This window comes from Coffea arabica, chromosome 1e, assembly GCF_036785885.1.
Source record: "Coffea arabica cultivar ET-39 chromosome 1e, Coffea Arabica ET-39 HiFi, whole genome shotgun sequence".
Classification (NCBI taxonomy): domain Eukaryota; kingdom Viridiplantae; phylum Streptophyta; class Magnoliopsida; order Gentianales; family Rubiaceae; genus Coffea; species Coffea arabica.
Window position 1 is genome coordinate 53,575,903 of NC_092311.1, and position 23,200 is coordinate 53,599,102.

General features: G+C 36.2%; 3 protein-coding genes across 4 annotated transcripts; 2 read left to right on the top strand and 1 right to left on the bottom strand.

Moving 5' to 3' along the window:
- The first annotated feature begins 7,439 nt into the window (after positions 1-7,439).
- Positions 7,440-10,034, top strand: LOC113716515 (fatty-acid-binding protein 1-like). The gene is made up of 4 exons (XM_027240895.2): positions 7,440-7,894; positions 8,470-8,719; positions 9,265-9,356; positions 9,671-10,034. The coding sequence occupies exons 1-4, from the start codon at positions 7,492-7,494 to the stop codon at positions 9,808-9,810; spliced, it is 885 nt and encodes a 294-aa protein (XP_027096696.1). The 5' UTR covers positions 7,440-7,491; the 3' UTR covers positions 9,811-10,034.
- Positions 10,035-10,130: 96 nt separating this feature from the next.
- Positions 10,131-14,113, bottom strand: LOC113716524 (ribosome-recycling factor, chloroplastic). Of its 2 annotated transcripts, none has more exons than XM_027240907.2 (11): positions 13,911-14,111; positions 13,695-13,803; positions 13,381-13,447; positions 13,100-13,195; positions 12,130-12,227; positions 11,887-11,998; positions 11,667-11,708; positions 11,132-11,188; positions 11,009-11,059; positions 10,686-10,742; positions 10,131-10,417 (listed from the first exon to the last, which is right to left on the bottom strand). In XM_027240907.2, the coding sequence occupies exons 1-11, from the start codon at positions 13,996-13,998 to the stop codon at positions 10,400-10,402; spliced, it is 795 nt and encodes a 264-aa protein (XP_027096708.2). In that variant the 5' UTR covers positions 13,999-14,111; the 3' UTR covers positions 10,131-10,399. The 2 variants fall into 2 exon arrangements, with proteins under 2 accessions (XP_027096708.2, XP_027096715.2); XM_027240914.2 differs by having other exon boundaries at positions 10,344-10,417; positions 13,695-13,818; positions 13,911-14,113.
- A 1,170-nt stretch (positions 14,114-15,283) lies between these two features.
- On the top strand, positions 15,284-18,909 carry LOC113690015 (blue copper protein-like). The gene is made up of 4 exons (XM_027207841.2): positions 15,284-15,617; positions 15,752-15,942; positions 17,258-17,372; positions 18,331-18,909. Exons 1-4 carry the CDS (start codon positions 15,443-15,445, stop codon positions 18,813-18,815), a joined length of 966 nt encoding a protein of 321 aa, XP_027063642.2. The 5' UTR covers positions 15,284-15,442; the 3' UTR covers positions 18,816-18,909.
- The last annotated feature ends 4,291 nt before the right edge of the window (positions 18,910-23,200 follow it).

A 23,200-nucleotide genomic window follows, 5' to 3' on the forward strand; every position in this document is an offset into this window, starting at 1 on the left:
TGTCTGACAAGTACAACCGACAATAATTTGATGGTCCCATAATTGCTAGCACACCTCACCTGGAAATACAAAGACGAAATCTCCAGAAAAGGAGCCACATACTCACACCTACTACACATGCAGTGGCATCTACTGCGTATATTATTCGGCACCTGCCTGGAGAAGCGCAGCTGCATTGGCTGACGTGCCCCATCATTTAAATATTTGTATATTTTAAAAAGTTTGGAGAAACAGACAAAAAACTTATAAAATGGTTTAGTCTTTTTTCAGTGTTTAATTAATATTCTACTTTGAATGTTTTCGGTCTTCAACGTTCAATGGTTTTGAATATTCCTGGTCTAATTTCCGGTGCTAATGCTGTGAGGTAACCCAAGAACACGGAGGCACCGTTGATGATTAAACTAATGCAACAAAGAGAAAAGACGACTAAACACGCTACTACAACAGGCGCCTGAGCTTTCAAATTCAAATATGGTAAACTGCAGTGTGCTATTTCTCTGGCAACTTTATTACAGACCCCGTGACATAAAATATCAACCACTAATGAGGAATCAGGAAAGAGAGAATTATGCACTGCCACGTGTTTCCTCTCTCTGACGGTCTGAGCTTTTAATGCAATAATATCAAGGGATAATTTCAAAAACCTCCCTTGAGATTTTTTATTATTTCACTGAACTCTCTTCACGTTTTGAAAATTTCACTAACTTCCGTTGAAGTTAATTATCTCGTAATATTTAGATTCATTCAATAAATAAAATGTGATATTAGAACAAAGAAAAATAATATTTCATCATCACTCCTCATTTGCTATACTATTTAATTAATTTAATATCAATCCACACATTAACAAAAACTAAAATTTGTTATTTATGATTAGGCATCAAATCATATATAACATCAAAAAATATTACTATATCATTCTATATATTTCACTTATTGTAAGATTTAAATTACTCTTTTCAGTTATAAATTCACTATCAAATATGATCAACAGCAAATAATCAAAAAATTTGCAACTAAAATATTATAGAAAAAAAAACTTTAATATCATAAATATCCTGATGTTACAAGATAATAAACTTTAGAGGAAGTTAGTGTAATTTTAAAACTTGAAGGGAGGTTAGTGAAATAGTTATAAACCTCTGCAGCTTTGTCCCCCCAACAAATCAACTACTACGACTAAGAGTTATTTCCGTTTGACACGACTGGGACCCGGGGCAATAAACTACTCCCTGTACTTACTAGAGATGCGACCTTCTAACGTCCATTCCATTGCAAACCAGCAGGTGGTTCTAAAGAGCTTTGTAAATAGCTTTAGATAGGACATAACCGAATGAGAGTGGGGCGTAAATCTATATCTATATGTATTCAAGGAAGGGTTTTTAGCAGAAACCTCTCAATGGCTTCTAAATTTTTCATTCTTTTTTTTTAGATTTTTGTATTTATTTTAATACATAAAAAGTAGTGGGTTATAACCCACCTTATCACTAATTAAATTTAAATTTAAAATATTCCCACTATCTCTTAACTCATCCTACAACCACTCCTACAAATCCTCTAATCATCATCCCACGTTTCCTCTACATTTCCTCTACATTTCCTCTCACGTTTCTCACTCCAATTAAGAGTTCTCCAATTTAAGAATTCCACCCCTATTAAAACTCCTCCAAACATAGCATGCTCCTTCAATTTTCTTGCATGCTCATTCGTATTTTTTGGTTAACCAAAACAAGAATCTATTATCTCTTTCATCTTTCTTGTGGTGTCAATCTTAGTCTTTATTATTTTCGATTATTTCCAATACCATAATACTAGTGTGAATGCCCGTACTACGTACGGTGCTGGCATTATTGAAAAAGTAAAAATAAAATGGTGAATAAAAAAAGTTTAAAAATTGTACCAACACAATTAAAATGTAATATCTGTTTAACAATAGTTTGAAATATGATAGAATGTGCATATCATTCAAGAACTGTCTTTTTTCGGAAGATAGATTCTAAAAAAATAATAGAAATTTATTTTAGAAAATGAATGATATATGAACAAAAATGAATGTAATTGAATGTTGTTAAAATGAAATACTTACAAATATTATGCATTCGATTTGATAAATACAAAAATCTATAACTCACTGCTTGTTCCGTTCTTGGAATTTTTTTTAGGGTTAAATATAGTAAGCCCCTTAACTTTACATTTAGCTGCACTTTACCCCCTCAACTTTACATTTAGTTACACATTTGTGATTTTTTTGAAACGTGATTGTAATTTGCAAAGCTCATTTGTAGGGGTGGTTATAGGGTTAGTTTGGGAATAAATATTTCTTAATTATAAAAATGTAACATTGTATTAAAATAGCATACGAATGAGCATTTGTCTTTAATTAATGAGTAAAAAGAATTTAAAGTATAAAAAAATAAAATATAAACTGTTTATGAAATAGATAGTTGGAATGTTTTAAATTTTAAATTTGATTGGTGATAGGGTTGGTTATAATCCACTACTTTTTATGTATTAAAATAAATACAAAAATTTAGATAAAAATCTATAACTTACTGCTTGTTCCGTTCTTGAGATTTTTTTTAGGGTTAAATATAGTAAACCCTTTAACTTTACATATAGTTGCACTGTACCCCCTCAACTTTACATGTAGTTGCACATTTGTGATTCTTTTGAAACGTAATTGTAATTTACAAAGCTCATTTGTAGGGGTGGTTATAGGGTTAGTTTGAGGATAAATATTTCTTAATTATAAAAATGTAACATTGTATTAAAATAACATACGAATGAGCATTTGTTTTTAATTAAGGAGTAAAAAGAATTTAAAGTATAAATAATAAAGTATAAACGGTTTATGAAGTAGATAGTGTTAATGTTTTAAATTTTAAATTTGATTGGTGATAGGGTTGATTATAATCCACTACTTTTTATGTATTAAAATAAATACAAAAATCTAGAAAAAAGAATGAGAAGTTTAGAAGCCATTGAGAGGGTTTCTGATAAAAACCCCTTTCTCAATACATATAGATATAGATGTCTCTAATTTTGTTTTCAACCCTTTTACTGATCGACTTAATTAACTTATCGAGTTAATTCCCCCACCCCCTCTCTCAGTTTCTTCTTTGTTTTTTGTTCTCTATTGATTTTGTAAATGTATTAATTTTATTTCTTTTGTGAGCAGTTATGGCAGAAATTATGTGCAGAGACTTCAATGGAAATTAACCTTCTTGTGGAGAAATGGAAGTATATTCTCACCGGCTTAATTTTTCAGGTTGGTCCATTCTGCCTCTCTTTTTTGTCATGTTTTGCTTTTTTTTTTTTAAGGTGATTTGGTCTTTTACTTTCTTTCTTTTTTCTCCTTTTATTTTCTGGACTAGCAGATGGTTTTGATTGCATACATTATCAATGCTTTATTTGTAATAACCTGGAGAAGTAATTAACTTAAATCTTGGAAAGGCTTTAGTGTTATGCTTTGATTGATAAGGTATTGCTTGCTTATATAATTGCAGATGGTATAGGAACCTGATTGAGGGTTTTACTATTTTTAACATAAAACCAATTGCCACCAAAAAAAAAAATTTGAAGGGCTTAATACTGTTATTCAGCCTTTTGAAAACGGTAAAAAAAAAAAGGAAAAACTCACAAAGCATAACTATCTATCATGGCCAATAGTATACTGATCACCATTCAAATTTCACAAGTGAACCCCAATTTTAAAACTCCTCAACCCAAAGCCCAAAATCGATGAGCGAATAAAATTCTGAAAGCGACCTCAACTTCACTATTTACATTTGAATCGAGCAGAAACTGGTAACAAATCTATTCGAAAATGGGTTATCCGCAGAAATCGGTAACATACTACTACTGGCACGACACAAACTTAGGATATACGTTGTTGTTGTCAAAGTTTCCATACAAGAAGCTTGCTCTTAAAAGGTATCTGGTCCTACTCATAACATTAAGTGTGTAACAATACTTTCTGTTATCCGCAGGAAAATATCTCAAAGTCATATATTGAGTTCTTTGCTCATTGGCAACAGATATACTAGCTCTTCCTCCGCTGATCATCTGACTATCAGGAGTCCACAGGAGACCAAGTTCATCTGGAAAGGTACCTTTGCCTCCGCAATCCAAACTTAAAAAACCTGATCCACGGGGCCACATTAGTCAGAATCATATAGTTTTGGCTTTCGTACTAAAAGTGGATTGGTGTGAAGAGTGTTCGCACCGTCAAGTAAGATTATCAAATCGAATGCTTAGTATTTGTAAATATTTCATTTTAACAACATTCAATTACATTCATTTGTAGAAATATATCATTCCCTTTTTTAATATAAATTTTTATTTTTTTTTCAGGATCTATCTTCCGAAAAAAGACAGTTATTCAATGATATACACATTCTATAATATTTTAAACTATTGTTAAACAGACATTACATTTAAATTTTGTTGGTACAATTTTTTCACCTTTATTTGTTCATCATTTTATTTTTATTTTTTTTCAATAATGTCAGCACCGTGCGTAGCACGGGTATTCACGCTAATTTAATTTTACCGTAAAATGGACTTGGTGATACCTCGGATCCGGAACACACCTGTTGCTGTGGCAGTGGCAATATGATCGGGGTACAATTATTCAACACATCCTTTTTTTTATTTTTATTTTTTCTAAAAGTTACTTTTACCCAAGAAGAATATGACAGTTTCCATACGGATGAAAACGAACCAGTTATTCGGCCTGACTTAATTGACTTTTTTCCAATGTTGAATATTTTTGAAAAATGCGCTGTTGAGGAAAGGAAGAATTTTGGCCATCCGCAGCCGTAACGCAAGTGCTCGCTTTTATTTCTTCTTCGTTTTATTTTTTCTTCTCCTGCTTGGGTGTATGCGTGTGTGTTTTCTTCTCCTCCTTGTTTTCGTTCTAGTACTATTTTCTGGGGCACATTCCTGAGATGCTCAAGTCAACATCACGGATCAGAAATCGACATTTGACGATTACATCTAGGGTGGACAGTTCATATGCCCCCGGGCCACGTGGGCAGAGCAATGTACGGAGGCCAACTGTGTTATGTGGGGACAGCAAAAAGACGTTCGGGTACAGTAGAATGTCGTGGATGAAATAATGTACCAATACATTTTGATATTTACAACAATTGCCCTCTTAAAAATTTGTTCATCGGCAAATGCCCAATACTTGAAGGTATCTCGAGAACACTCCAGCAGAGATGCGGATCCTAGCGAAAAGAAAGAGTGATTGCCCAGTACACATGGGAAAAAGACACAGAAAGGTAGATGTGATCGCTGTAACCAAAAAATGAGTGAAAATTTCAATCTAGTTAGTGAATTTTGTACGTGTCAAACCTAAATTGATCATTTTTTTTAGGGACTGAAAATACTTCTTTTAGTTTTGAGAGACAAAATTTTCATATTGTTAATACGTGAGGAACAATTTATGCAATTTTTCCTTAGATTAAATGCATAAAAAAAATCTGTGTTCTTAAATGATATAAAAATCCTCAAAAACAATCCTCAAATGGATAGGGTATTATTTGAAATATTATTTGGAATAATTACTGTAGCATTTTTGTGATGTGATGTATGTGAGATAAAAAGGTGATTAGGAATATAAAAAGGTGGGTTGGAAAATGTGTTTATGATGCAAGCAAAATATTATTTGGGATAAGTTGGTTATCCAAACAAACTATTCTCTAGCCTACAGAGCATCGTTTTGTCAAATTAATTACAAATAAATAACAATACACAGATCGTATATAAAGAGAAACATTAATGGGAAGAAGAAAATTTTAATTTGAGTATATAATAACTTTATTCTAAACACTATAACACCAATTGTTGCATGACTAGTAGATATGAGCTTTATTGGTTATGGTTAGGAATTATGATTACAATAACAAGTAAAGATGATTACCAACAGAAAGCACTCATATAATTTTTAAAATATTTCTTACCGTTTCTTCTTGTCATTCTTTCATACCTTCATATAAAATCAAATACTTCAACAGTACAATTTTAATGTATTTACATTTATGGTAATCATATAAATAATTAATTGATAATGAATTTTGTTCACTGTTGTTTTTGTTTATTTTTCTCGTGCACGTTCCTGAGATGCTCTCAAGTCAAAACGCAAAAGCACGGATTCTCACACTGGAAGGTCAGTGGGAAATGCATGCCCTCCCCAGCTGCGTTGCAAGAGTTCCGCCGACACGCCACTCCTGGCCTTTGAAAACGTGCTTCAACAATGACTTTTCCAGTTTACCAAATTATGAAGCCTTCATACTAATTAGCTCAAAATTACATGGATATACGCACACCCGGCCATTTCCGGTTTACCGAAAAAAGGACACGGCTATACACTTATTATTTACAAAAAGAAAAATAAATTACAGCCCACTAGAATGGTAAAAGTAAAAGAGTCCCCGTCCGTCCCGGGCTTAATAGTCTTCCTTTAGATGCTCTCTGAAGCATTTCTTTATTTCTATTTGTTACTATTTTTTTTTTGACTCGTGGGAAAAGCCAAATGAGACAACTTCAAGCATCTCGTCAAGAATTCCGCCTCCTTTAGTCAGTTTCAGCATCTTTTTCCTTTCTCGTCGTCTGTCTTTTTTCAGATAAGACACAACTAGCAGTCAGGACTTAGGAACGTCAGTCTGTGAGACCATTGGATACTTAAGTCCGTTCGACAAATGAGTTTTTTTTTTTTTTAATATTTATCTAAAAGAAAAAAATAGTCAGTGGCGCTGGCCGGCGGCTCTGGTGATAGTGGGGTGAGGTGGAGGAGGAAGAAGAAAAATAAAAAAGAAGGGATTTGCATGTTTTTGGGTATTGTAAGGTGTTTATAACAAAAATTTTGGAGAGTTTTTTGGAGTTATTATAACTTAAAATTGTTAAAAAACTTGCTTGCTAAACAGGGATTGAGTTTAACTTTCAAACCCTCTATTTTATTTCCTTTGTAAGACTTGAAGCCTTTCCTTGAATTAAAAAAAAAAAAAAAATCCATTCACAGGACTATTACCGTCGTACATTCTTTTGCCTTAGTCGTTGAGTTGGTCCTAGCCCAATAACGCGGTAGCCACTTTTAAGGTCCTACGATCAACCTGCGGAAACTTTGGAGCTCAACGAGCAATTGGCCCAGTGTTTCATATTCGTGAAAAAATTTGTTTTCTGGGGACTACAAAAACATGTTTGCAGCTCATCCGTTGCTTTTGGGTCCATTGTCCTCTGGACTGTACAAACGGGGGAGCTAAGCAAACGATTATTTTATTTTATTTTATATTGGACTACAAATATTAGTTGGCACCTGAAACGTTGCTGGTCCAACCCAGAAAACTTTGCTCCATGGCCCATGTGATAAATAACTAGGAGGAATTAAAACAACATCACGTGATTAGCGCTTGAGTTTGACTCAAATTACCCAGTCGAGTGACAAAAGGGACTCTCACCAGTAACAGCGACAAAAGAGGTGCATAGAAAATGGTCTCTCTTCGATTTCCATTCTCGTTTTCTCAGCCCCCTACCCCGAAGCCACCCAACGCATCCACCTCCTCTTCTTTCTCCACCAGTGCAACCACAGCAAGCTCCGTCGCCGCAGTCTGTGGTGCGGGAATCGCCGCCGGTTTAGCTCTCTCCCAAACTCCCGCTAATCCTCTATACGGCAACGCCTTCAGTTCCTTGTTATCCAATCTGTTGCTCAAAACAAGCCATTTCTCTCCGATGTGGGGTTCTCTTTCTCTCTCCGGTAGCTCCGCTTCGGTTGCTGAACCCAAGACGGGAATGTCATTCCCCTCAGTTCTCAAAGATTCCCAGCGACTTCTTGGAATTGGGTTGAGGAAAAAAGCCGTTTTGGGGTTGAAAAACATAGACGTTTACGCTTTTGGTAATTGCAATTTGATCTTCCACCTTATTTTGATTGATAATGTCAGTGCCATTTTCTCTCTCTTTTTGGCAGTTCGATTAATTCGATATTGACTCCCCATAAAATTCTCGCCTGATCCCCTACTACTAAATAAGTACAAATCTTGACTCCTTCCTAGCTGCTGTACTTTATGGAAACCAGTCAATCTTGATTTGTGTTGGGGGATATTTTTCCACTGGCTCTTTTACATGATTAAGTGAGTGAATCTCAATTAGCGCTGAAATGACTAACTGTGCTATCAAGTTGAATTCAGCTTGAGAATGATAAAGCTAAGCTGGAAATACAATTTTAGGCTCATTGCCCAAACTAAACTTGAGCTCATTTTCTATCTCGATTGAGCTCAGTAGCACTCCAAATTTAAAATGTGTTTCACACTTATTTTGCTTCTCTAAATAATGTATCTAAAATGGAGTGCATTGTGCGGAATCTTGGTTTTAGGCTAATGAAATGGACTATACACAATTTTCGGTTTTCTGAGTTACATCTCAACTTTTCCTTGGGATTAACCGGTGTGATTTCACCATGGCATTCTTTAGGGGTATATGCCGATGATGGTGACATAAAGAAAGTGCTTACTGAGAAATATGGAGCACTGTCCGCAGCTGAATTGAAAGAAAAGAAGGAATTGAGGGAGGATCTCATGGAAAGTGATGTAAGCATGACTATTAGACTCCAAATAGTCTATGGAAGATTAAGCATTCAATCTGTACGTAGTGCTTTCCAAGAATCTGTTGGGAACAGATTAAGGAAATTTGGAGGGCCCAATAATAAAGAACTTCTTGAAAGGTAATCCTATGGCTTCCGCTGCTAGCTGTAACCACATTTGAATTGCGTTTTGTTATCACCCATCAAGGTTTGAGATTTTCAGATGCTATTTTGTGGGTGAATCAATATTATTTTGCATTGATCTTAGTGCTGTCTCCTAAATACAAGCTTATATTATGACCCTGTGAATCATGGTTAAATTTTCATAGGAGCATAACTAGCCAAATTGTGTATGTTGTTCTTTGGGATACTGCACGTGATTATATGTTTCAAGTTGGTCAACATGTTTTTGCTGCTGCTTTAAACCAATCCCCTGCCATGAGAATCTTTATTTGGTTTCAGATATAAGAGCCTGCACTTAGATTTTCAACAACGATATTTCCTGTTTATGATACTATCATTTTGCTTGTAGAATTGACTGACTGTGACTATTCGAATTTGATTGGAAGATATTCATTTGTAGTAATTTTATCACAAAATGGATTTCAATCGCCTTTTATGTTAGTATCAACTGTACATGATACATTTGCATCTGTAGACAATGATAACTTTTAAGTTCGGAGCAGGTTCACATCCCAGTTCAAAGATGAATATAAGATACCTCGAGGGTCTATCATAGATCTTTCAAGGGATCAAGGCTATGTTCTTCGCACAACAAGTAAGAGAGTTCTTTATTTCGCTGACTCTACTTGAAAAAAATTAATGAACAGGGGATTTGTTGAGCGTCTCTATCCTTGTAACTTATCAACTTAAAACTGCCCTTTCTTTTTTCTTTTGTAACCATAGTTTTTTCATGCGTGTGAGATCTTCAAACCAACGAGTTTTGGGAACTTAAATGTCGGAGGTGAAGAAGTATTATTATTGTTTCTATAGAGACGAGAAAGACCTCCTTGTTTGGAGTCAAAAGTATGTGACATTCTTGTTTGGAGTCAATAAATATGGTAATTTAAAGCGCTGTTTATATCACTGCAGTTGATGGACAGGAGGTGGGAAGCATTCAGAGCAAGCCACTATGTCGCTCAATCATTGATCTATATATTGGTGATGAACCTTTTGATCAGAAAGCTAAAGAAGATGTTCAAAAGAATTTGGCTCATGTTCTGCAGAAGTAGACGTGCACTGATGAAAAATCTGTCAAGGTGGATGAGGGAAGTCTCTACTTGGTTGTTCTTTCTTTCCGTGAAACTGGTTAACAAATGGGGTGCTCTGTAGAGTTCTTTTTCTTAACTTTATCCAAGCGCAATAGAGAATTGTTGAGAGCCCTTCTCGCGTGCATCTCTGCTAATCAGGTGGACTGCTTTTTCTTTCTAGAATTTCTTGGATTATTGGTCGAAAATTATTTAGATTCTTTTTTGAGTCTTATCATATTGAGGTATACTCAAATGCCATCATAAACTGAAAACAATCCGACAACATTTACGTCAATGTCTGGTAGAGAGGGAACAAAACGACTTCGAACTAAATTTGTGACAAAATTGAGGGTCAAATTACATATAGAACGCAAGAACCCAACATACAAACTCGATCTTTGGCAGCTATACATGTAAAAATCCAGGCGAAAGAATACATAAAAGACTTCTAAACAGATGTATGGGGTAGACTGCAACGGACTTGGGGAAGGAAGGGATCGAGAGATAGAAATGGATTTTGACGTCAAACACAGCACCAAGCTAATCCAATATACCTATTCACAACCCCTTCTCAAACTGTCAGCAACTCCTGGAAAAATGTCAAAGGAAAAGCTTATTATGAGTATCCAGGGAATGAAAATGCAGCAGTAGAAGGAAAAAATATACATCTATCATGCAGCAATTCGGTAACCATAAATTGAATTTTGGAGTAGCTTATAAGATGTATTTGCCATCCTAGAAGATTCTCTTCTTTCTTCATTCTGTTTAGTCTACTTTCATGGTACGGACAGACAGACACTAAATCTCACACACTCTCTCCAAATGAAAACAGCATAATAACAGACTTGAAAGATCACCTTCTCCTTCTGTTTGTAGAGGGAATCAATCTTTTTCATATATTCATCTGTCACTTTCTGCACACAACCAACCAAGGGAAGAATCAAAGGCAGAAGCAGTTTTGCAATCCAGAGAACACGACGGGCACCGATTACACATGAGAAAATACGGCACTCAATATAAAACATCAGCTATGGTTTTGAGAAAAAGAGGACAAGAAAGAAAAACTAGAACGCGCCGAAGAATAGATATCCACGTGTTTCCTGTACAGTTACACTTTCTGATTGTCCAAAGAATTAGTGCTTGTAATTATTGAGACAGAACACCAATATTAATTAATTACCTGCAGATCACTGGACAAGTCTTTCACATTGTCCTCGGACAGCTTTTTCTCCTGGAAGTAGAGCAGGTGGTAACAACTGAGAATCCTAATTTAGTGTGAAGTAAAGTAATCTAAAGTACAGACCTTCTCAAGTTTTTCATAGGATTTGATGGCATCTCTTCGTACATTCCTCAATGCTACCTTAAGGTAACAAATAAAGAAAAGTAAAGCTTAGTTTTCCAACAAGAGTAATCAAAATGTAAAGAAATAACATATTATACGAATTTCTATAAACATAGTATTCATAGTGAACCTTGCTGGTATAAAAAATAAAAATTAATCATTCAGTGATCTCTTAGGACACGCACAACCACGACAAATCAATAATTAGTCTACCCATGCAGCCTCAACCATGCTGTCAAGGTAATATTTGAATCATCTAAAGACTTTTGAGCATATGTACAAAACTACATGTTCTTTACAGTAAAAAATCGATTGACAGCCACAACTAACTCAAACATTAGAAGGCCAGAGAAGTGTATCTTCTGATGCAAATTGAGTTACAGGCTAAGCACCTCATTTGAAATCTCACATGCTCCAAAAGGGACCATGAAACGAATAACAGGTACACATAATAGTTGAGCAATGCCAACCCATCCAATAATGCCTAGAAATTTACCTTCCCTTCCTCAGCTTGTTTTGCCACAATTTTTGATAGTTCCTACGAAGATAAAGATGAAAGAGGAGGAAATGCAAGTTTAGATATTGAGGCTATTCAAATACAGGGAATAATTCAACTTGCCAGATATCACTATTTTCAATTTGTAGTAAAAGTTTAAGTTTTAGCATACGACATTAATTCCATGGAGTCCTCCTTTCAACATAAAAGCAGGTCATACCTTTCTCCTCTCTGATGTAAGTTGGGGTATTGCCAGCCTTATAACTTCTCCATCATTGTTTGGTGTCATACCAAGGTCAGAGTTGACAATTGCTTTTTCTATAGCCTTCAAGCTGAAACAATAGAAGTCAAATAGATTTCATGGATTAGATACAGATATCAAGAAACTTACTCATTATCTTCACACAACAGAAGCGAGTTTCACTTGATCTGCTATTTCAAGTATGGATTAATGAAAGCATACGCGGATTTGTCATAGGGTTTCACCAAAAGTGAACTTGCATCAGGAGTACTAATTTGAGCTATGCTCTTCAAGTTGGTTGGTGCTCCATAGTACTCCACCTAGTGAGGAGAGGTTGGGAGAAATGGTAAGTACATAGATGTTAAATGCCAGTAGAAGTATCCAATACAAAACCTAACAATAAATCTTAATAGTTTTGATGACTAACTTTTGATTCAAAATGTCATAAAAATGGCTCGTTTGCTATGCTGGTCAAATTTTTTGCATTAGGCAAAGAATAATAAATTACGATCATAAGTATAGATATAAAGTTTATCTGCCTTAATCATGAAAATTGAAAAAAATTCATGACAGTTCTCTTTTTAACCAAAGATATTCAGAATCAGGGGCATTAAGCTTTTAGTCCTGCAATCCATGGTTTACCTTCAATAGATCAACAAAAATTGCAGAATGCTGCAAATATCCCTGTTTTAGCATGTCTTCAGACCATAATCCTAGCCGAAACAAGTAAAGAAAAAGGGGGAAGGAGAGTGGAAGTGGACTTAACCAAAGAAAACCTGAGATCATAATCCTAGCAAATATCCCTGTTCATTCCTGGGAAATGGGATATAAGGTAGAATTTCCAATTTCGATATCTGAAATGCAAAAGCCATATTTGCCCATGAAAAAGTTGAGAAAGCTGTGTTGATCTGATGAAACTGAACATTAATTTTTGCATTCTACACATGCCTTAGGCTCAGCATGCCTAATTCTAGCCACATAAAATCACAAATTACAATTGAAATTGTCAGATACTCCCAACTTTGATGAGCTTTCCAAATCTTCAAGCCTTTTAAATCTAATTTTTAGTGCTTATGCAGTACCCAATACAAGAATACTAGAATTGCTTTTGATATTTAATCAATTGTAGATTTCTGCATCTATGCCTGGTATAGAATGAAGACAAAAGTAGCTCATACATTGGAATTCATACCTCAATTTTGTCCAGCATTGCCGGGTTTGATCTACCGGTCCTAATAGAATTAAAACTCGAGCGAACTGTGTCAACAGTCTTTTCCATTCTTTCTTTCTGAAAATGAAATCAAATATAGAAAGTTGACAATTTTGTGGGGGAATTGAGCATCCTGAAGTCTTGCATTACGCGCCTTTAGAAGTGGAGCAAAAATTAAAGTGGTCTATCCTTTTATTTTCTGAGGACTTTAGAACTTTCTGCAAAATTATTATGCAAAAAAAAAACCCAAAAAAGGCACTTACAACGTCTTCTTCAATGAAAGATTTCTCAGCTTCTATTTCTTCTATGGTTGCACACCTCAAAACTCGTCTGGAAAACACTCAAACCAGAGATAAAAGGAACAAAAAAAGATTAAATCCCTAAACAAAGAAAGAAAAGAAAGAAAGCTATAACTCTCAAAAATGAAGACAATCGACAACCCTACATTGTTGAGAGATCAAGCAGGCTTGAAAAAAAAAAGACCTACTGTGTAAAAACTATCCAACCCACAAAAGAAATAAATTTCGGGAATGAAGATAAGGAAACAAGCGAGGAAATCCCAAAAAATTCCACTTGCCTCTTCTGCAAGAGGTGTTTAACAACAGGGGGCTTTGCAGCAGAAGCTCTGAGCCTAACCTCAAGCTTGACATAGTGGGAAGCCGCGCCGCAAGACACATTTTTCGAACCTGAAAGATGAGAATCTGCAACTTCACTTCAACGCAGTAAATAGTTAAAATTCTCCAAGCAATTTCTTGCAAAGAAATAAAAGGACGAGGGAGGTTTAAAGGTAAACCTTGGGGAGGTTGCAGGGAAAGAAGAATTTTGGGTTTCTGCTGATAAATGGACCCCATGGGGGTTGAAGGGGAGAAATTCATAGCCATTGCTGTCGAGAAAAGAATAATGGGGGTTTTTTTTTATGATTTTTGCTGCTTATCAGAGTGCAGAAGAAAGAAAGACTCCAGTCAAGTGTGCAGAAATATGACGTGAAGATAAGAAGACGGACGAAGCTGCAGCGGAAGATAGGCGTTCGGGAAACGAGACAAAACGGATTGAACAAAAGCGCGAGACGAATGCTACGCTTCTTCGATAAAAGCTTCGAATACGAGCGCGTCTTATGCAATCAACACTGTAACCCTGTTCGGTCAAAACAGTTTGGTTTCTTTTGGGGTTGGGTTGAGTTGGTTTAAGCCCTCTGGTTCTGGGGGGATTTCGGCATTTGAAAAAAAAAATAATAAAGCTCCCAGTCTTTTGAGAAGTTTCTGGTCCAGAAAATTTTGGGCTCGTGCTGATCAAGTCCATCTTAAGTCCAACAATAGATAGACGTTCCGAATTTCTAAGTAACATCCATGTGAATGTGGGTTTGCAAAGAATTGAGTTTTGGGCTCCGCCCTCGGCCCTTGATCCACATCTTTGAGAAGGTTGGAGCTCCTACCGGCTGCCACTGTTTTACCGAAAATTTTTAATTCTTATCCTCTTGAATTCCTCCTTAATTTGTAAAAAGCTTTCGTCTAGTAACCGGAAAAAAAACATAGCGACGGATAGAACTTCTTCCTTTCCAGCACCAACAACCAAAAAAAAAAAAAAGAAACAAAAAAGAAAGGGATTGGGCTTTAGACAGATAGTAATATCAATAATAATCTATTAAGCATATAATATGAACAAGACTTTCAATTCTGAACTAAATACTGTACAATAATATGACTCCCTATTTATAGACTCTGACTTGATAAACAAGTCTTAAATCACAAGAAATTTTCTAATAAGATACTAATTCCTAAATAATAAAACTAACATAGCTTGATTCCAATAGAATTACTAAAATCCTAACTTGACTAAAACTTACTAAATAACAATATAGAAATTTTCTAATTTTGAGTCTTGATTTAATATGCCAACAGTAATTCGTATTGTTGACTGATGATCCTTGTAAAAGCACAAGGAACAAATTAACATGATGGTTGTTATGATTAAGACAGAAAGAGATTGATTAGGTAGGGATTAATGGAATCGTGTTGGACAGGCATCAAGTGATCATCATGCATGATGCGTTGCTGTGAGTGCTCCAAACGCTGTGGGGATCCCGTAAGAAAAGAAAGTCCATTGGAGACTGCGAGACGGAGGGTTTTATATATACATACCATCACCAACACAGCCCTCTACCCAGATGTTTTTTTTTTATTTTTATTTATTATTTTGCATTAGTGCATTGAATTGAACCTTTAGTTAATTTGCCTTCAACAACCAACGCCATTAGTAGTTACCCAAACCCATATATAAAAACAAAATTGATTGGCTTGGTTTGAAGTTGTCATAATAATAATAATCATGGATTTTGGGAGAGAAGCAGTCGTGCTTGTCCTCACTGCTATAACAATGGCTGTTTTGGGGGCGGCTTCCACTGTTCACACGGTTGGTGATATTGGCGGTTGGAACTCAGACCGTGACGTGGATTATTACGATTGGGCTGCTAGCAGGGAATTTCATATTGGCGACATTATCCGTACGTAAGCTCAATTATCAGTTGATGGTAATCATGTTGGGTTCTATTTCCGGTTTATTTTAGATTGATGCTGATGATAAGTAGCCGTCGATGCCGTCAGTGATTGAACAGTTCTTGATAAATTGCCTGTGTAGATTTCAAGTACGATCCAGGGTTTCATAATGTGGTGGAAGTGAGGCGGGCGGACTACCACGCATGCGATGCAGCAAATCCCATAGCCACCTACTCGTCGCCGTCGGGGAATGACTACATCAAGATCGAGAGACACGGCCACTACTTCTTCATCTGCGGCTGCGTTGATCACTGCGCACTCACTAACCAGAAGGTTGATATCAGAGTCCCTAAAGACCTCGACGTGATTAACTAAGCTCCTCCCTCTGATTTACACTCCTGCTGCTTAGTTAATACTACGTACAACAGTTGCCAATAAACAAATGGGATTAGGGCTAGGCTATTTGATTATGAATCTATTGTGGTTGATTTGATCATTACACATCTTAATCTCTTTCATTTCCTGCTGTACTTCGATCATCTTCGAATCAGCTGTTCAATGTGGGCCTTTTTTAAACGCTGGACCTCATACCCATTTTCTGGGGTTAGAATGATGATATTCTTTTGAGAATATATTGACATTCATTTTGTACGAAATATTTGAATAATAAAAAATGAATCAAAATTTATTGTGATTAATCAAATGGCAAAAAATTTGCTTAACTTCTTATGAAATTTTATGTATAATGTACACAAGTGACGAAATATATATATTATGAACGGCATGCAGACATTGGATATATTCCAAAAAAAACAATTTTTAAATTAATTTTATTAAGGTATAATGGAGAGAAACATTTTGTAAGCTTCATCTTATAGCCAAAGACTGTTGTATAGACTAGTGGCAGTTGTAGTGAAAAACATTTTGTCTTTTTAGTGAAAATTAGTAGTATTACTTTTATATATCACTATTAATTACTTCTCTCATCTTTGCTATGACCCGAGGCTGAAGCCTAATTGCTTCTCTGATCGTGCTGTGCTAATGGTTAACGAGTGAAACCTTTCCTAAATGATTTTGCCAGTCATAAATTTCGATAGAATTTTTTAACCTGCATGCAAAATTCATGCAATAACTGTTTTACTGGCTAAATATTTAGCCGACCCCTCGGGCTAGGTTCTCAAAAAAAAATAAAAAAAAGTTACCCGAGTTTGCTAAAAATCTTAAAAAATAATTTGACGCTAGGCAAAATTTCCTAATCGATCGTTTAACCTGAGTTCCTTCCTCCACAAGAATTTGACGCTAGGCACCAGCTACGTACATTCGAGGAAACCTGTCGAGAGATTTCAAATCTCGATCGATCATGCCCTGAATGAATTTATGGCAAGAGAATCATTGATTTAAAGATTTGCGGGTATATATGACGGGGATACACTGAACTGGAAATCTTCAATCAAATCTTTTTTATTTCCATTCTTGAGCCGTTTAGCTTTCTCATATATATGACAGACGACATCTTAAATTAAACCTCCTCTATCGCTAATACATCCACACATACACTCTGCAGTGGTTTAGGTGATTAGCCATGGTTTTCGCCAAGAAAACCCTTTTTCTTTCCTTCTTGTTGATGGTAAGTAGTAGTGTTTGTCAGAAGTCGAAGGCTCATGTGTACACGGTTGGTGATGCTGCTGGCTGGACGAATATTGGCCGCGTTGACTACAAAACTTGGGCCGCTACAAAGATTTTCCATGTTGGGGACATCATCTGTAAGCCATTCGTTTTTAATCAGTATTCGTCGTCATTCCTTGTTCTTGTCGTCGCTGTCTATTTGGGTGGTAGTTTCATCAAGTTAATGGACTTCGGTGTTACTTCAATATTGCTGTCCTCTTCCTTATCTTTTTTCCCTGGTCTTGAGAATTAAAATAACAGTAGGGCCAAATCTCTCAGTATGATCTACTGCTAGATAGAGAGTATGAGAACTAGCTTGATTCAGTTAAAGCTGAAGGATTTTAATCAACGTTTCTTGAATACTTCAACAACTATTTTAGGGTGTCCTCAGAAACAGAATCCTATTAAAGAATCAGAATACATTATAGAAATCCTACCTGGCCCGTTGCAGATTGGAGATCCGAGTTCAGTCGTTCGAAGATAATTGCTCCAAGCAATTGTCAGCGAACATTGGATATTTGTCTGATCGATGGTTAAAGAATATTCAGATTTGATTACCAAACTTCTTCGTGATATAGTATCAAGGTTTTGATCTTTGTCACAAGATATTTCTGCCTTAGGAATTAATTATGACATGCGATAAAGCTTTTTTTTTCTTTTTCTTTTTTGTTAATGAAAAACAATAAAGCTTTTAGTCTATAGTCTGTCTGTTGGAAACTTCACTAAATAGAGAGATGCATGGTCGCAGGTGTGCATCACGAAACGCCATGTGTGTGGGTATATGTGTATGTATAGTTTAGGGTTGGAACAAAGTTACAGATTTAAGCATTGGAATATTCATTTTTCCCAAGATCCAATAGAGAGGAATTAATTTTCAATTGGATGAAACTGTTGACCCGACTAAATTCACATATTTACCGCTCATCCATAGGGTAGCATACAATACAATTCTTTTTGCATTTACGTGATTGATGTAATGAGCTTTCAAAAGAACGTAAGTTGAAGTTCCAAATGATGATAGATAGTAGTATTAATTAATTTGTTTTTGTTTTGCAGTGTTTGAATACAACAAACAGTTTCACAACGTGGTACGAGTGACTCACAAGAATTTCAACTCATGTAATTCCACCGATGCTTATGCAACCTGGGTCTCCGGCAATGATTCATTCCTCATTCAGAGGCCCGGCCACTATTACTTCATCTGCAGCCTTACGGGTCACTGTCAATCTGGACAGAAAGTTGATATTAGGGTCCCCGGAGCTGGAGCTCACTCACCCTCTCCCGCCCCGGCACCTATCCCCACTCCTTCCGTCCCACCCCCGCCCTCAACATTCCATCCTCCACCGCCGCCCTCGACATTGCCGCCTCCGCCACCCTCAGTGTTGCCTTCTCCGCCCTCGACTTCGCCTGGAAGCGCTTCTCCTGCTCCGGCTCCCAGTAGCGCTTCGGCCTTTTATTCACCCAGGGGGCTGCAGATGAAGGCTCATTTCTGGTTGTCTACTCTGGTACTGGCGGCAGTGCTTAATGGATTCGTTGGTTAGAAGACAAATTGCACCTTTAAAATCCCTCGCTTTTTATTAGAATTGGTGTCGTGGTTCTTTATTCATCTAGTACAACTTAGTGTGGCAATTCTCCTAAAGCATTTCCTCCAACAAAGTTCCGAAGTTTTCCCTTTGCAATTTAAGCGAGCTCTTAAACATATCATACGTATCATGATTCGAATGACTAGCGACAAAGAGACGGCTACTTTTTAACTTTTTTGGCTAATATAATCATAAAAATATCGCAGCGCTATAATATGTAAAGAGGAAACTACACGTATTTAAGAGTTTTTTCTAAAACCAAAAAATAGTTTTTTTTTCCCCTCCTATTTTGGTGTTTCTTGGGTTTCTGCAAATGGAGGCTTTTGCTTGATGGACTCTTCAGGTCATGTCCCCTGTTTTCAGGGCTTCAAAACAATGGGTTGAGTGTTGGCCCATGATCTGTTACTCACAGATGCGTGTGTAGACCGGGTTAAGTTCTAAGGACGAAACATCAGTCCTCAGCATCAACACCTTGGGCTTGCGCAATACACAGCTGGCCCAAATTTAGATTGGGGAGGATCGACCGTACCCCGCCCATACTCATGCATTTGGAATGCAGAATTTGTATGAATTTATTAAATAATTTATGTTAAATCTAAAATCTAAATATAAAAACCCCAAAATCATTGTTGTCTAAAGAGAGAAATATAATGAAATTTGTGCTTGGCAAAGAGCAAGTAGTAATGTGAGGTAATTGATAGAGTTTTTTTTTTTTTTTTTCCTCTTACGATTACGAACTGGATGTATGCTGCATGATTTCTATTATCATGTTAAAAGAAATGGTACTAACAATAATGCAAAATAATCTTTTAAAAGGCCGGTTGGTTGGTGCTGATGTTGAAAGTTTGTCATGGGATCCACATGCTGAGCACTCGTTCGTTCGCGGCTGTGCTTCTATCAATTCCTGTTTGACTCAATCCAAATTGTCTACATTGATTGAAGCACAACAACGTCAAGTCACTTCTGGGAATTGTCCCGCACATCCCTGTGAGACCGTGTCTTACTTCTCTGTTTTTGTCTTCATATTCAGGTCTGTCTTGACAATGGAATGGTTTCTGGTTTTGATATTCGCGCTTCTAGTTCAAAGCTCTCTTTTGATCCAAAGGCAAGCTTCGCCCTATAACATTATATTTGCAGTTATGGGAGACACGATCCGATGCTGCAGTCTCCAAGAAATATGGAAAGTACAAGAAGCAGAATAGATCAGCCCGATCGTGAGAGTTAAAGAGGATTGTGGATTTGACATTTAAGGCACAAAAAAGTTGCGGCAGATAGGTGCTGGCTGATTACGGCAGCTCTATTTCATGATCCAATTTGAATACCAGGAGGAACGATGAGCAGAAGTCAGCACGCATGCAGACGGGTAAACAAGAGATTTTTCTGGATCGTTCATCCGACACTTCAAAACCATAACCGCGCGTTGAGCTGTTAACAAAGCTTGGGCTGTCATTGGCTTAAAGATGGGAAACGGTTGGAGGAAATTTTGAGGCATCATTCTGTCTCATATTATGTGTTTTAGATTTGGAGAAGTCAGGAATTAAATGTTGTACTTCTTGTTTCGGATTCCTTGCATGTAGATGATGGATGCAATTTTGAATGATGGATATGTTACATTCATGTAGGGGGAATATCAGTTGTGGGTGCGCTAAGAACCCTTTAACTGTCAAATAACGTATACTCCTAACATATTATGAAAGTTTCATGCAGGAATTGGCAGCTGAGCGCGGAGGAACACAAAAATGGGTATGATTGAAGCAGTGTAAAATTGTGATCATCCGACCTAATTGGCCTGTTTGCTCGCATCACATTTCATGAAAAATATCCCAAGTCGATCCCTTTTGGTACCATAACGATACTTTGATTGTTTCTGTAGTGTAGTGTTAGCTTGCGTAAAGGGAAGAATAAGAAAAGGGAAAACTCCTTTGTACTTAGGTCGTGTCTTTGTTGCTTGTGGACGTTCTTCTACCGCTTTGAGAGTTTAGAGCAGAGATGAAATAGATATGCCGCGGTGCAAGTTAATTTTCTAAATTTCTATGATAGCCCCCGACTTATTTCATACACTTTATTCGATTACGAGTTAGGTAATGTATGTATAATAAGTGTCTAGCAAGAATAGGCAGATAAATTCTCCATGTGTATTGAAGTTATAATAATAAAAAAAAAATCCCGAAATTGACATGCAAGCAAAGGTGAGTTCAAAATTTGATTTTCTGGTATAACATTAGAATTAATATTTCCTATACTGACAGTGTATAGCATTGGATTAATGACAACTATGCAAAATTTGAATTTGAAATTCAATTTTTTTGTACACATGTCATGAATCCAACGATGATACTTAATTTAGTTTGTTTGGATATATTATTTGAAATATTATTTGGAATAATTACTGTAGTACTTTTTATGATGTGATGTATGTGAGATAAAAAGGTAATTGGAAATATAAAAAGGTGGGTTGGGAAATGTGTTTATGATGCCAGCGAAATATTATTTGAGATATTTGTGCTATCCAAACACTCCCAATATATATACACTGTCAATGTATATAAGATTTACTCATAGCATTATTGATTCTTCTTTCTTCTCAAATCTTTGTTTCTTTTTTTTTCCTTTTTATGGAGGTAGCCATTTGAAATTACACATCGAAATACCGGAATGAAGGAAATTACTGGCTCGATTTTTAAGGATTTTTTTTTGGAAACATGATTTTAAAAAATTAAAACTGTGTTTTCCAACAAATAAAATTTTTTTAATCTCAGAAACATATTTACAAAATTAAAAAAATGATGGAAAAAATTTCGATCTAAACGGGCTGTGTTCTTGAGGAATACATTAGTGCTTTGTTAGTGGTTGACACGCCATCCGTGATTGAGCAAACGTAGGATAAGTCGAGCATTTGTTTGAGGAACGATTTTTATTTTTATTTTTGGTTTTACAAAATAAAAAGATTACTAGGAGGCAGACAGACACAGGCCGACACCCTAGAAACAAATAAGGAAGCTGGCAAAAATTAAAAAAGAAGTAAAGTACAAGAAAAAGACAGAGAGTTATAGACAGTAATATTCACGAGAAACCAAGGTTGAATCCGGCCAAAAAGCCGTGGTCGCCGGATTCCTAGAATCCGATGAGCAACGAGCGCCGTCGCACGTGCACCAATTGCGCTCTCCAACTTACTTACTTACGGGAATTGTTAAAAAATAATAATAAAGAAAAATGAGCACAGAAAATGAAACAAAGTCAACTGCGAAGAAGTTAATGCGATAGAGTAAATCACAGTACCACATGAATTATGAAATGTAGGGAGATTCCAAGTCTAAACACTGAGCAACAACGCATCCTGATTTAAAAAAAAAAAAAAAAAAAAAAAGCACTCTGGTATACCTCTACCGGTTACTTTTTTTTTTTTTTTTATCGATACGATAGAATTTCTATAACCTAAACTAGCCTATTCTAGAGGGGAAGGGGATGGGACTCGATGTGAGTAGAAACTCCATCGAAACTGGTCAATGAAGACCGTCACATATTGTGATAAATTTTGTGGGAGGCAAGGTTCGAACCTTTGACCTCCCGCACCACCAAGCCTAAGAAGGCTTGGGATGACCACTGGACCAAAGCCCAATGGCACCTCTACCGGTTACAGAAAGGTAAAAGATAAGAATAGCAGGACGCAGTAACTCCCCCTCCCGGGTACAATAACCAACCATGCAGGTAGCAACGGTCTGTCTATGAGCCTTTAGGGTCATGAAACTGGAGTGAGTTTTACTTTAGAAAGTAATCGGGTGGACAGTAAAAAAATTTCAGCTGAATTCAACTACAATTGAGCCTACTGAAGTTTCTAATTCTTTTCAAGTTAAATAGTTACTGCCGGTACAGTTGAGTTTTATATCTTTTTTTTTTGTTAGTCTAATAGCAAATTCCAGTCCTTACAAAGGAGACGGAGGAAAAGGGTGGATTTGAAAATCCTAATTAGGGAAACTACTAAGGTTGTGTTTGAATTGCAATTTTCTGGAGTTTTTGTAGAAAATATATTATAATAATCTGATATATGTAAAGTAAAAAAGTGATTAAAAAATGAGTTCACGAAAAATGTAAAGGATTTTTTAACAAAAAATCCCTTTTTCTGCCAACTAAGTAAGATATTAGAAACTTGAATTTTACACTTAATATAGGAGTAAAAATCATCAAGACTGGGGATGATGGATCATTCAGAGCATAATTTTCAGTTTTCAATTTTCATAGCAGCGAGTAAATAAAAAAATGCTATACCATCCCCTGCTGGAGTAGTCAGCAGCCACACGCACTCGCACCCGCAGAGAATTTAGTGTGCCTTCCCACCATTTTTA